This window comes from Gigantopelta aegis, chromosome 14, assembly GCF_016097555.1.
Source record: "Gigantopelta aegis isolate Gae_Host chromosome 14, Gae_host_genome, whole genome shotgun sequence".
NCBI lineage: Eukaryota > Metazoa > Mollusca > Gastropoda > Neomphalida > Peltospiridae > Gigantopelta > Gigantopelta aegis.
In genome coordinates this window covers 12,065,456-12,080,444 of record NC_054712.1, presented here as the reverse complement: position 1 = coordinate 12,080,444, position 14,989 = coordinate 12,065,456, and the positions used below count along the sequence as shown (strand labels likewise).

At 39.6% G+C, this 14,989-nt stretch overlaps 1 protein-coding gene across 1 annotated transcript; it reads left to right on the top strand.

Annotated features, from left to right (window-relative positions):
- Positions 1 to 414: 414 nt before the first annotated feature.
- LOC121388947 (zinc finger protein Xfin-like) lies at positions 415 to 12,952 on the top strand. The gene is made up of 2 exons (XM_041520493.1): positions 415 to 543; positions 7,343 to 12,952. Coding segments are annotated over exons 1-2 (5,019 nt in total). The 5' UTR covers positions 415 to 542; the 3' UTR covers positions 12,361 to 12,952.
- Positions 12,953 to 14,989: the final 2,037 nt, after the last annotated feature.

Sequence of the window (14,989 nt, the reverse complement as noted above, 5' to 3'; positions counted from 1 at the left end):
ACCCACAACACAGGCCCGTACGCAGGTTTTTTAATGGGTGGGTGCGAATTGCTCGTGATGGGACCAATCAACATAAAAATAACACCTCAAAACAACAACGATTAAGTAACGTTATTTAAATTTAATACAGTAAAGTGGACCTTTAGTAATTTGGGGGGGGGGGGGGGCGTGCGAATATGTTGTTGTTGTTGGGTTTTTTTGTTTTTTTTAAAGTGTACTCAAAAACCTCAATTGTTTAAAGTTTGCATCAAAACTGACGTTGTCGCGTTAACCGTGTATTCGAAACTGCATTCGCGAACACCTAACAAGTGAGAATGTGTTCCATCACACCCTCTCCGAAACGTTCAGGATCACGTTCCCTACACCACTGAACAGTCGTTCGAATGCACAATAAGAGTTTGTTCCAGAATTGATGAGCATGCGCATAGAAGGGCACTTAATTTCTGAAATGTGTTTATGTTATGTTTAATTAATAAGGTATCTAACCGTGTAAAATATAATTAACAAAATAATATGCATGTATTTATTGAAATAATCAAAATAGTAAGTAAACATAATTAAATTATAAAAAAACACCGTTGTTAGTTGCTTGTCTTAGTCACAAGTTAATGCTGTAGTTGGTGTTACAGAGTATGATCTATTATCGTTACCAGTTTTAACATCAGCCGATCAATGAATGAATGAATGTTTAACTACACCCCAGCACGAAAAATACATCGGCTATTGGGTGTCAAACTATGGTATAATGAATGAATGAATGTTTAACGACACCCCAGCACGAAAAATACATCGGCTATTGGGTGTCAAACTATGGTAATGCAAATAAATAAAGTGATGATCAACATCAATATAAAAATTCAAGGTTTAAACAAAAACAGTGTAAACAACTGCGCAAAAATACAAATACAAATATCACAGAATTTTACGAACACCGAATTTTACTCTAAACTTTAATTTGTGCTGTATTGGCCATTCTCAAAGAGAATGTTACACCCCTGCACCACGGTGAGGTTACAGCACGCGCAGGGGCATCAGCCGATCAGGGCCCCGTTCCACGAAAGAATTGTAGCTACGGTTAATTGTTGTGACTTACGGTGAATTTTACAACTGGCACCGTACACTTTACAGCCATTCCACAAAGCAACCTTACTGTAGTCGTAAGAGCCCCTTTAAAGTGCTGTGCCAGACCATACACTAAAATTTCAAATTCCACAATTAAATGCTTTCTTAATTCATTGCAATAATATTTTACACCGATACGTAAATCAATAATTACAAAAATGCCCCATAAAAGTATTAGAACATCGCTCTCGTAGAACACTGCCGGAAACGACCGAGTAAAATTCTCGGTAAAAACATTTGCCTGTGACGTCACGAAGGGAACACGCTTCACAGAAACGAATCACGAGATGACTTTCAGCGCAAGCGAAAGTGGGACTGACAGCGACTGCCAAGCTTATTGATCATGCGATTCTTCTTTCGATGATGAATAGTGTAGTAATGACGACCGGACTAATATTTGTGCAACACAACAAATAATGCCTTATCAGTTTGAACCTGGAACATCTTCCGACGAACCACCGGCCTGACAGATGACGATGAAAATGGTCGTGGAGACAGCTTACCACTAATTTAAAACTTTTATTCTTGTTTTGTTCTTTAGCTTTTCGTGCGAATTATTTTGCTACACTGTATATTCTAATACTTGTTATGTAGTAGAGAAGACGATAAATAACTCTTGAATTCTACGAGTCAAGTGGACCCGATATCGATAATTTTAACAAATAAACAAAAACGACTTAGTCCGTCCCATCCCTCCATGAAGATGTTTTTTTGTGTGAATAATTTCAGTTTAGTTTGACGTAAAAAAAAAAAAGTAAAAGTGTTTTGGAAATAACAAAACAATACTATTTGTTTGTGTGCAGTTGTGAAAACAGTCTGCTCAGAAATAAATAACTTATAGCACATTCCATAGTATGAAAAAAGGTTTTCTCTGTGGGAAGGTATAGTAAAATTAATTTAATGTATTTATAGTGTGTTTTACAGGGAACGCCTTTTTTCATACTATGGAATTTACAAGTCATTTATTTCTGAGCCAATTGTTTTCTAAGATGCATACAAAATTAGCTCTTTTTTTTCTTATCTTTTTTACAAAAAAACCCTACATTTTTGTAGGATGGGACGGACTAGGCTATAGATACTTACTTGTTTGTACTTTATTGTTTTAATGTTCTCGAACTGTAAAGAAAATCTCATAAATGAACGAGATGCAAACGACAACAAATCGGATCTCGATGATTGCACGAACCGTGCATGAAAAAACAAACTGACCGGAGTTGAAAGCATAATGCAATTTGGGACATTGACGATATGCACCCCAAGGTCGTTTCGGTGTGGATGGCATCGGCTTGTTGTCATTTGTTTTGTGTCGCAGAAAAATTGTTGGTACGGCATTTTTTTTTTAAAAGCCATAACACATGGTATTCCCATATCTCGCTTAAGCTGACAAGCCAGTTCGGACGAATCGAAACTAAAGTACCTGCAGTCACAACGGTCTCCGGCATTTTCTTCCTGTCCAGTATTTTCATGTTGTTTTAATCAAATTCACACACAGATTTCTCACAGCAACATTACTAGGAAATGCATGAAGACTAAATTTATCGGCTTTTGTATTGCTACAGCCGCCAACAACACACTGTTTAACCATAATAAACACAAAAGAAGCAATGAACAATGGCGCTGACTATCGAAAAGAGTTCCCTTCGTGACGTCACGGATCAAATCTTACGGAAATTCCCGAAACGAATTAGCTGGTTCTGTTTTTCAGGGGAATATTTTTAAATGGAAAATATACCGGTATATAATTCTTTTACATTTAAAAAAAAAAAATTCTAATCATATTAAATAATATCTTTAAAATATTCTTTACGAAGAAGTATTAATTAGTTAAATAATAAATTGGTTACCGACTTTCGGAAACATCTTGGATGTATTCATTGGTATCGGACATCAATAAAGTAACTTTGTCAGTTTATTTGATAAGCGATAATTGCCGAATGCATAAGACATGAGTTATCTCCCGTATTTTCGTGTGAAGGTCGTATGGCCTAGAATGTATTTCATCGAATGCCGAGTTTTATAAACGGTATTTGGTTTATATTAGATCCATTTTTATACAAAAAGTTAGTATCCTTAGAAAATGACCAAATCATCATTTAACTGCCATTTGACAGTTACGTTAATGGCTTACATCTGCCTCGGAGTCGTACCTATTGTAAATTTTCACAGTAATTTACGATGATAGTAAGCTACGCTGCGTCGTGGAACGGGCTGGTGATCGTAGAACAAAGTTAAGGAGGCAATAGTAGGTATTTATGGCGATAGTAAGCTACGCTGCGTCGTGGAACGGGCTGGTGATCGTAGAACAAAGTTAAGGAGGCAATAGTAGGTATTTATGGCGACAGTAGTGCTAACATCGCTTCCTGGAACGGGCTGGTGATCGTAGAACAAAGTTAAGGAGGCAATAGTAGGTATTTATGGCGATAGTAAGCTACGCTGCGTCGTGGAACGGGCTGGTGATTGTAGAACAAAGTTAAGGAGGCAATAGTAGGTATTTATGGCGATAGTAGTGCTAAGATAGCTTCGTGGAATGGGCTGGTGATTGTAGAACAAAGTTAAGGAGGCAATAGTAGGTATTTACGGCGATAGTAGTGTTAAGATCGCTTCGTGGAATGGGGCCCTGGACATGATCAAGCAAAATGTTACATTTGAAAAAATACATTATTTATGAATTTGTTAATGTATGTGGTATGATCAAAAAGCTGTTTATGTCTAGTTTCCAGAACTGTTTACAAATGTTATAATCTAAGGCCAGTGTTTCTGGCAGAAAGAAATGTTTAGGTATGGTGCTATGTAGTCCTGGGCCCCGTTCCACGAAAGAATTGTAGCTAAGGTTAATTAATTGTAGTGACTTACGATGAATTTTACAACTGGCACCGTAAACTTTACAGCCGTTCCACAAAGCAACCTTACGGTAGTCGTAAGTGCCCCTTTAATGATTAAAATATTCTTTACGAAGAAGTACGAATTAGTTAAATAATGAATTGGTTACTGACTTTTCGGAACATCTTAGATGTATTCATTGGTATTGACATCCATGAAGTAACTTTGTCAGTTTATTTGCTAAGCGATAATTGCCGAATGCATAAGACATGAGATTTATCTCCCATATTTTCGTGTGAAAGTCTATGGCCTAGAATGTTTTTTCATCGAATGCCGAATTTTATAAAAGTTATTTGCTATATATTAGATCCATTTTTATACAAAAAGTTAGTATCCTTCTTAGAAAATGACAAAATCATCATTTAACAGCTACGTTAGTGGCTTACAACTGCCTCGTACCTATTATAAATTTTCACAGTAATTTATGACGATAGTAAACTACGCCGTGTCGTGGAATGGGCTGGCGATCGTAGACAAAAATTAAGGTCACAATGGTAGGTATTTACGGCGATAGTAGTGCTAAGATCTCTTCGTGGAGCGGGGCCCAGAGGGATGTAGTAAGTGTGGTTTTTACTATGTCCGAATCTCCTTAAATAACCTTAATGTAGCTGGTATTCAAAACTTGTGGCACCATGTTTCAATCGTTTCTCAACCGAAATAGTGCGACAAATGGACACACAAACCAAAATGTATAACCTACTGTACTTGCTAAATCCCGACTGAAGAACTCCCATCATTATTAACAAAATAAATCTTCCAACAAAATTTCTGCGCCATTTTAAATTTGTTACATAGATGAAAGTAACTCGCTGTGCACGTTAACAGGGCTTCTAGATTATGGTAGCCCCACTCCCGTGGCTAGTGATATTCAATGTTGGGCTAGTAAATAACTACAATTGCCATGCCTGACGGCTAGTGAAAAAAAAGAAAAAAGAGTCAAATGTTGCAGTTAAGTCTATTTTGTAAATATGTAAATATGAATATACTGACCCCACTTCAACCCCAAATGTTAGTGTTTTTAAGCTCTTATCTCCCTCTTTATGTGACATATCTGATTATTACTATTATTTAGTAAAATTGAATTAACTTAAAGTAAAGTGGGGCTAGTGAATTTTTAATCATGGCTAGTACATTTTTTAAATTATTGATCCCATGGCTAGTGGATTAAAAAAAAAATCTAGAAGCCCTGACGTTAAGAAAAGTATTGCCTTAATGTGCCCTGTGCACTAGGTGCTATGGAATTGAACGCAAACCACAGTCCACAGGGGGTATGGGGGGCCTAGCCCAGAGACTAAACAAAACATTTAGTGGCACCATAATAATTGATAATGGTCTGATTCACAGTGATTGTCCGATTTTCAGAGGCACAATTTGCTCTAAATAAAGAGTTTGGGACTTAATTATTCATCCAGTGTTAAGTTTCAAAGAGATTTCTGTTTTAGAGAGGTAAACTTAGTGTTAAAAGATCCAGTTTTGAGAGAATTCCGGTCTTGAGGGGTTTCACTTTATATGATAAGACAATCCAAGATTACCAAGATTTACTGAAATAAAGTTTCCAGTGGGTCCAATGATCACAGGCCATAGATCCAATGATCACAGGCCATGGATTAATAAAGTGTTTTTCATAACTTTTGAAATCCGACATGTATGATGTAGCCCTGGAATGTTTAGGAAATTTATTTCTCGCCTAATTTAAATACTTCACTGTTACAGAAGTGTAAAACAAGGGAGATTATCTTTTCAAAATTTTGACCAGCAACAGTTGCCATTCAGTTAAAAATTGCTTATGCAATTGCTATTTAACATTTTTAATTTAGAATTGTGTAGTAATCTTCGAAACTTGCAATCTGAATCGTGACATGATTTTGAGCATAATGTTATAAAACTTACATTATTAAAGATGTTTCTGACTAATAGAGCCTTTATGAAGACTAAAATAATATATTAAATATATTTTCTTGTTTAGAAATGTGGGGTGGGACATCATAGCCTAGTGGAAAATACTAGCCTTATAAGTTATCTGGAATTAATTTAGGATTGATCCCTGTCAGTGAACCCCTTGTTGCAGCCAGTGCTCTATAACTGGTGTAGCAAAGGCCATGGTATGTACAGTACTATCCTGTTTTTGGAATGCTGCATATATAAGATCCCTTGCAAGGCTCGAATTAGCGGCCTGTGAAAAGCAAAGAGCAGTCCATTTTTGTAGACCTAGCAGTTGATATAAAAATTCCACTAAAACCATCCAAAAATTGTATGTTATTTTTCACGAGACAGATTTACACAGGTTATCTCATCTGGTATTTAGCTTGGGATTCTGTTATATTTTAATCCAAAATGCTCTAAAATACATTTCAGAGGTCCTAATTTTTTTCACACTGTCCCAAACCTCATGCTGTCTTTATTTCCAGCAGGCCATATGTTTTCTTAGCAGGCCATATTTCTGTTGGCCTGCCATTTTGAAAACATAACAGCAGGCCATATTTCTGTTGGCCTGCCATTTTGAAAACATAACAGCAGGCCATATTTCTATTTTACTTCCCAGGGGAGGGACTTAGCCCAGTGGTAAAGCGCTCGCTTGATGCACGGTCGATTTAGAATTGATCCCCATCAATTGGGCTATTTCTCGTTCCAGCCAGTGCTCCACAACTGGTGTAACAAAGGCCATGGTATGTACTATCCTGTCTGTAGGATGGTGCATATAAAATATCTCTTGCTGCTAATCGAAACGAAGTAGCAACAGCGGGTTTCCTCTATATCTGTGTGATCCTTATCCATACATCTTATGCCATATAACCATTAAAAAAAATTTTGAGTGCATAGTTAAATAAAACATTTCCTTCCTTATTTTCCATTTCGAGCCCTGTCTTGCTGCTAATAGAAATCTTGAGTAGCACTGTGCATGGTGGCAGTGTGTTTCCTCTCATTATCTGTGTGGTCCTTAACCATACATGTATGTCTGACACCATATAACGTCATTAATATGTGTTGTGTGACATTATATAAAAAAACCTCCTTTCTTTCTTTGTTTAGAATCTCAATATGTGTGTATATTTATACCAAACATTTCTGGTCATTCTAATGTTTGTAATACTTCTAATATATATATATATTTTTCATACATATGAAATTAGTGGGAGATAAAATCCAGTTTTGTATTAATTACTACAAACATTCGGAGAACCAGAAACACACTGGATATATGGACACTGATATTGTAAACACATTTTTAAATTTAATATGTAGTTGTAGGTGATAAAAAGTCTCTTAGCCAGAAATATGTTGCTATGGCAGCCAATTCCAGACAGTGTCTTAATGTGGGTATTCTTTTGGGTTTTTTCAGTGATGGATGATGATGATGTTCATCTGTGTCTGGCCTGTAACCAAACCATCATCGGCCTCATCAACTACATCGTCCACAAAAAGAGTCAGTGTCGATCGAAGAAATCGCAGACAACTACTCCGAAGAATGGAGGGGAAAGATCCCACTCAAATGATGCTGGGAGAGATTCATCAAACTCAATTTCAGAACTTGCTATTTCCTACGCTAGTGAAACGCCACCATCTTCACATATCATTACTAGTGGAACATTAACTGAGATCGTCTCGAACCAGTTTTTAACGTCACTGCCTTCAAGTGGTCAGCGGAATTACATATTTTCCACAGCTGGGCATAATGAAGCCAATACAGTGCTTTCAGAAACTAGTCGTAACTATCTGTCTTCTGAGAAGAATGTTCCAGGCTCATGCACCATTGACTATTCAATTTCAGGAATTAGCAGTCTTGCAATTCCCTCAACTGGCAGTTGTTTTTCTGGTAATGGTACACAGGCTATTGATGGTAAACTGCAAAGCAATGTAAATAGTTTTACTTCAACGTTGGGTGGGCAGACATCTTCATACAACTTGCCACCAGAGAATGTCTGCACCGATTCTGCTATTAGCATTGTTTCGTTAAACCAGCCTGTGTCTTTACCAGAAATGAGTCCACTCGATATTCAGCAGACATCAGCTAATACACTGTGCTCCACCAGTCTACCGGGCTCGTCGACTGAACATACACTGTCCCTGGAAATACATTCACCTCTGTCCAGATTCATCTCAGCAAACCTCAGTCCAGTTTCTGGCGTTGTCAGTCCCAATTCTGTGATGCCTCAGACCAGTGTAGGAAACTGTGAAGATTTCTTTCAGTCCTTGGAGCTCCAGAGTAAATCCCAGCATGGCAGTAAGCCTTGTGCTCAAGGCAGGCACACTATGGACGAATCAGAAATGGATCTTGATCTTCCCATTTCTAGAATTCTGAGCAGCCTTGATTTCAGCAGTGATGAGGATTTGGTGGACTTCCCATTGGATGGCAGTTTTGGTGACATATCTGATGATGACGATAATTCGTCCTACCCACCAAGTTCTCACACTGGAGGCAAGTGGAAACCTGGTGAAGGACCAGTCCATTCATTTTCTAAAAAAATCAATGCAGGAAACAGATGGAGAAGAGGATCATATTTAGATGCAAGGATGGGTCATGGAGGAAAGTGGAAACCAGGAATGTCTAGAGCACGGCCCAAAAGTGATAAAGTGATGCCTGACAAAGTCTATGAGTGTCATGCTTGTGGGGTGTCATTTCATAATCGGTTCCAGTATTCCCATCACTGCAGTATGCAAAGCCACAAGTTGAAAACACGTGGCAAGTCGTCTGGTGGTTGCAAGGGCTATCACTGCTCGGCATGTAGAGTCTCACTGCCATCAAGGTTTTCTTATTCTCATCACTGCAGGAGAAAGTCACACAAATTTAATGTGAAGAACCAGGAGTTGGGCTATTCAGAAATACAGATTTCTCAAGGAGTATTGGGAGCTGATAAACCAAATAAGTATGACTCTGAAAAGTCGTCTCATCCAGAAAACACATCTAGCTCTAGTTGGAGCCAGGAGAGTGGTGATCAGGTCAAAGGTCAAACTAAGCAGCAAGGGAATCTTGCTGATGAAAAAGAGCAGACTGTTAACAGTTTGGAATGTGAAAACTGTAAAGTTTGTTTTGAAAACAAGACCGATTTTTCGATGCATTGTGACATGTGTAAAATAAATTCTACTTCAAAAGACAGAAGACAGAAAGGTGCAGGACAACTGTCCAGTAACAAATCTGTAGATGATAATAAGGTGTATACTTGTAGCAAGTGTTCTCAAATGTTCATCAATCGATTTGCATATTCACGCCACCAGGGTTTATGTAGAGGTAAACATCCAGATGCGTCCAAGGGTGATGAGAATACAGATAAAAACAGAGACTCGGAAAATGCTGTTGCAGCAAAACATTCTGATAATGAGAAAAAACCTGATCTTTTGAATGAATGCATCAAACCACTTGTTATCCGGTTGTATTATTGTTCTAACTGCAAGCATTCTTTCAAGACGCGTCCTTTGTACGATGTTCATTGTGCTATATGCAAGTCTGCTGTAGACCACTCCCATTCTGTAAATGATAACTGTGGACATTGCTGCTGCTGTAGTCGAATCTTCAGGTCCGATCAAGAGCGTGCAGAACACTGTGCAACTGGTGATCATCAGATAAAAGAATCACAGTTCCTCAGACAAATGGAGGATGACCCTGGAATGGAAAAACTGACTGACAGTTCAAAAACAGAAGAAACAACTGACAGTTGTCCAAGACTGATTGATAGACAAGAACAGAATCATGTGTGTTCAGTTTGCAATAAAAGTTTTACAAGACTCTATGACATAGTGCGACATCTTTTGACGAGATTTCATAGAAACCGTGCCATTGACCATCCACAGGTCATACACATGTTGCAAAAATATCACCGCTTGCTACTCCGACTAAGTCCTTATCAGTGTAGTATATGTCAGTTTTTCTTCAACAGAGAAGTGGACTTCCAAAGACATATTGCATCTGACTTGCATCATAAAAACTGCTCTGCTATAGTAGGCCAGGTTATGTGCGTTTCGTGCAAATACTCGACATTTGATCATCAGTCTATTTCAGTACATATCGCTTCCGAGGGTCACCAAAACCTTCACAGGAAAAGCAAATTGCTCTGCATTGTGAAAGAAAAGAAACGCCAAATAAAATGTCAGTACTGCGGCATAGTGATGGATTCGAGAAAGCGAATGAGAAAGCATGTGGCTTACCGACACCCAACGGGAATTCCTCCTGAAATATTTGCAAGAGCCAAGGGAAGAAAGGAGCCATCGTGTTCAACCTGTGGCAAGATGTTCTTCTCGGCATCGGCTTTAGCAGTGCACATTGGTCGGGTTCACCTGAACAACAAACCATACATCTGCAAACTGTGCAACAAGTGCTACAAAAGCAAGATGTCCCTCATTAAGCATTCCAAGTGTAACATGCACCTCAAGAGGATGAGAACGAAAGCGTTTAAAGTAGACCTCCAGACAGAGCAGCAGTCCACTGATTTCAATACGGATCTGGACGACAGCTATGTGATCATAGAAAATGATGTTGCTGTTGATGTAGCAGAGAGTGCAGTGGAAGGTAATGTGAAGTCTGATGATGCCAGTGACAGTAGAAATAGTCAGTCTGCTAATAAGAAAGATGAGCAGACAGATGAAATGCTAGAAGTGAAAGAAGACAATGCTAGTGATAGAATGCTGCAATGTGTGCAGACCAATGTACATGTGACTGTCAAGTCTCAGAGTGATCCCAACTTGAATATATTGTACTTCGGAAAGGAAACTAAAACACTTTCAACTGAAAAGGTTTTCAGATGTGACAACTGCACATCAGGTTTTGCAATGCTTGATGATTTGCGTGAACATGTTGAAAATGAACATCCTGAAAACATCTTCACCTGTGACCTGTGTGGAAGTATATTCTTATCTCGTAAAGCCTTCAGAATTCACTGTTCGGGAAGGATGCACCAGGAACAGCTGGTGACACAGGGTACCTCACAACCACTGTTCAAATGCTCTGAGTGTAGCATGCAGTTCGCAGATGAAAAATGGCGCAATTTCCACTTCCAGTATCAGCATAATCATATAAACAGTGAGGAATCTTTGGCAGAGATACAGTGTGGCAAGGATGAAGTCTCGCAAAGATTTGGATCTTTTCTTGGTGAACTTTACTACCTACCGAACAATGCACAAATCACTTGTTTAGTCTGTGATAAGTTGCTAAAGAAGGAGTACCTCCGGGAACATCTTCGACAGCACACAGGTGAGAAACCTTTTGCCTGTAAGCTGTGTGACAAGGCATTTGTGGCTCGTCTGTCGCTGCGACGACACCTCATGTGTCATTTCGGGCTTCTGGACAGGAACTGTGGCATCTGTGGGAAACACTTCAAAAAGACCGACCAGTACAAGACGCACATGCAGGAGCATATCAACAAGGACAGGGGTCAGTGCCACATGTGTGACATCTGCGGCATGGTCTTCCCCCTCGAGAAGCAGGTCGTCCACCACATGAAGAGGCATGGGGAGCGCAAGTTCAGCTGCCCTTACAAAGGCTGTGCCTGGAAATTTGTGCTCAAGAGTGAACTCAAGGTGCACATCTACTCGCACACCGGGGAGAAGAAGTACCTCTGTGACACGTGCGGGAACGGGTTCGCCACGAAGACGCGCTTGGTCCGGCACGTGCGCACTCACACGCAGGAGCGGAACTACCACTGTGAGCACTGCAGCTACAAGGCAGGCAGCCGGACTCACCTCCACCGCCACATGCGCATTCACTTGGGCTCCAAGCCCTTCAAGTGTCCATACTGCTCCTACACCTGCAACACCCACGAGAATGTCCGCAAGCACATCACCAAGACACGGAAACACGCTGGACTTAAGATCTATCCATGCAAGTACTGCTCCTATGGGTCAAACATGGGTAAGGACTTCAGGAATCACTTGATGCTCGACCATGCCTCAGAAATAAAAGGTCTCAATCTGGAAGCATTGTCTGTGTTTACCGGCTTGTACAACAGATCCGATGACCTGAAGCATGTTGACGGGATGAACATCATCCAGATCCCCAAACGGAAACCGAGGACTGCACGGAAGAGACCAGGCAATGTAGTGGCAAAGATAAAAGAGTCCACACATGCTGCTCCCAGTGTGAGTGAATCCACCAATCACGAAAGGCAGGACAGTGGTGGAGCTCCAATATGTAACATGCAGTCGTATTGGTCAATGCAGCAGCCCGATCAGACTCACTGGTTTGCTGGAGACCGACCGAGTGGCGACGGCGATGCAAAGTACATGGATCAGGATTCTGACTTGTTGTCCTATCAGCGTAATAACACCATGATGATGATGTCGGCACACTCATCCACTCACATGACCGGCTACGACCATCTAGGTGATCACAATGTGGCCGATGTAGTGATTGTGTCCAGTGAATATTAGAGTGGACACGAACTGTGTTAAATCTGAGCACATCCCCAGCTGGATAACTTAATTGTGATCTGGGCCCGTGCTTAATAAACTTTTAATTAAGAGTCCAGACTCAATCTCTAATGATGTCACACACATACAGTTTGTATGGCATTTTCATGACATTGGTGTCTCGGACTCAATAGAGTCTCGAGTCTAGACTAAATGTTTACAAGCACCAAGCCAATCCAGTGAATATTAGAATGGACTGACTGTACACGAACTGTGTTAAATCTGAGCACTTCCCCAACTTGAGATAACTTAACTGTGATCTGGATCCGTGCTTATAAAACTTTTAATTAAGAGTCCAGACTCAATCTCTGATGATGTCACACACATACAGTTTGTATGGCGTTTTCGTGACATTAGTGTCTCGGACTCAATAGAGTCTCGAGTCTTGACTCTAAAAGTTTATAGGCACCAAGCCTGGGTGATTATGACATGGTGTTTGTGTCTGATCACAGAGTCAAGGGTTTATTTCTTAGTCTTCCTGTTTGAGAAGCTTGTAATAATGATACTTTCTGTCATGAGTGGCACTCAAAATAAATAGCACATGTAAGGCAAAGGGATATAGTCCTCTAAAGACAATACGGGTTCAAACTTGCAGTTTCTACATGTATTAGAGTATTAATTTCTGTATCTCCAATGTGTTGCCCTAACTATAAGTCAATAAGCCTATAAGAAGGGGGTGAGGCAGGGAGGCAACTGCATTTTTGTTTCATTTGGGCAAAAATCAGCCCCCCCCCCCCCCCCCCCCACCCCACCCCCAGCAATATTTATGCATAGAAGTTTAAGACTGCTAGAATTTTGACATTGATACTGGGTTTTAGTAGGTACTTTTCAAAAATACATACTATATACTTCATGAATACCTGCACAGTTCTATTGATCATAACATAAGCATTAAGAATAAGATTTTGGCTTGTTGAGTGTCTGATAAATTTGTAATTATACCCTCAGAGAAAACCATTCCACTTGACCAGATGTGAATAATTTCTATTTCAAGAAAGAAATTTAGTAAAAGACCCAAACAAACCCAACAACAAACAACAATAACCCCAAAACAAACCACCACCACCAACAACAACCCAACCTACCATGATGTAATAGTACCAAGTACTTGGAAATTATATCAAGCTGAGTGGTAAAACAAACCACCACCACCAACAACAACCCAACCTACCATGATGTAATAGTACCAAGTACTTGGAAATTATATCAAGCTGAGTGGTAAAACAAACCACCACCACCAACAACAACCCAACCTACCATGATGTAATAGTACCAAGTACTTGGAAATTATATCAAGCTGAGTGGTAAAACAAACCACCAACACCAACAACCCAACCTACCATGATGTAATAGTACCAAGTACTTGGAAATTATATCAAGCTGAGTGGTAAAACAAACCACCACCACCAACAACCCAACCTACCATGATGTAATAGTACCAAGTACTTGGAAATTATATCAAGCTGAGTGGTAAAACAAACCACCACCACCACCAACAACCCAACCTACCATGAGGTAATAGTACCAAGTACTTGGAAATTATATCAAGCTGAGTGGTAAAACAAACCACCAACACCAACAACCCAACCTACCATGATGTAATAGTACCAAGTACTTGGAAATTATATCAAGCTGAGTGGTAAAACAAGCCACCACCACCAACAACCCAACCTACCATGAGGTAATAGTACCAAGTACTTGGAAATTATATCAAGCTGAGTGGTAAAACACTCGCCTGCTGCACAGGTGGACTAGGATCGATCCCCACTGATGAGCTCATTCGGGCTATTTCTCGATGCCAATGCATCACGACTGGTATATCAAACACCATGGTATGTGCTATTCTGTCTGTGGAATGGTGCATATAAAAGATCCCATGCTACTACTGGAAAAATGTAGCAGGTTTCCTCTCTTAGACTGTATGTCAGAATTACCAAATGTTTGACATTCAGTAGCCAATGATTAATAAATCAATATGCTCTAGTGGTGTCCTTAAACAAAACAAACTTTAACTTTGGAAACTTTTAAAGACAAATGCACTAATTTAACATCCATACACATGTATGCATTATGGGATGTGACGGGCTCGTCTTTAACATCCATACACATGTATGCATTACGAGATGTGACGGGCTCGTCTTTAACATCCATACACATGTATGCATTACGGGATGTGACGGGCTCGTCTTTAACATCCATACACATGTATGCATTACGGGATGTGACGGGCTCGTCTTTAACATCCATACACATGTATGCATTACGAGATGTGACAAGCTCGTCTTTAACATCACAAACATGTACATCTCTGCCGTCCATTGGCAGTACCTAGTAACTCACATTTAATTAGTTTTGAGAAAAACAAAGAAAACTAAACTGTTTGGTATTAAAGCCTGATTATTTGGTGGAGGTGAAGGACGTGGTTTATCATTATTCCATAGGTCTCGTAATTGTCATCTACAATTGTCACCTAAAAGGTCCTTTTATTGTGGCGGGAAAATGAGTTACTGGGCTTTGCTTATTGCAAACTCTTCGGAACATCAGTCAAATTACAAAGGCAAAACATTGCATATTGGAAAAATTTAACTGA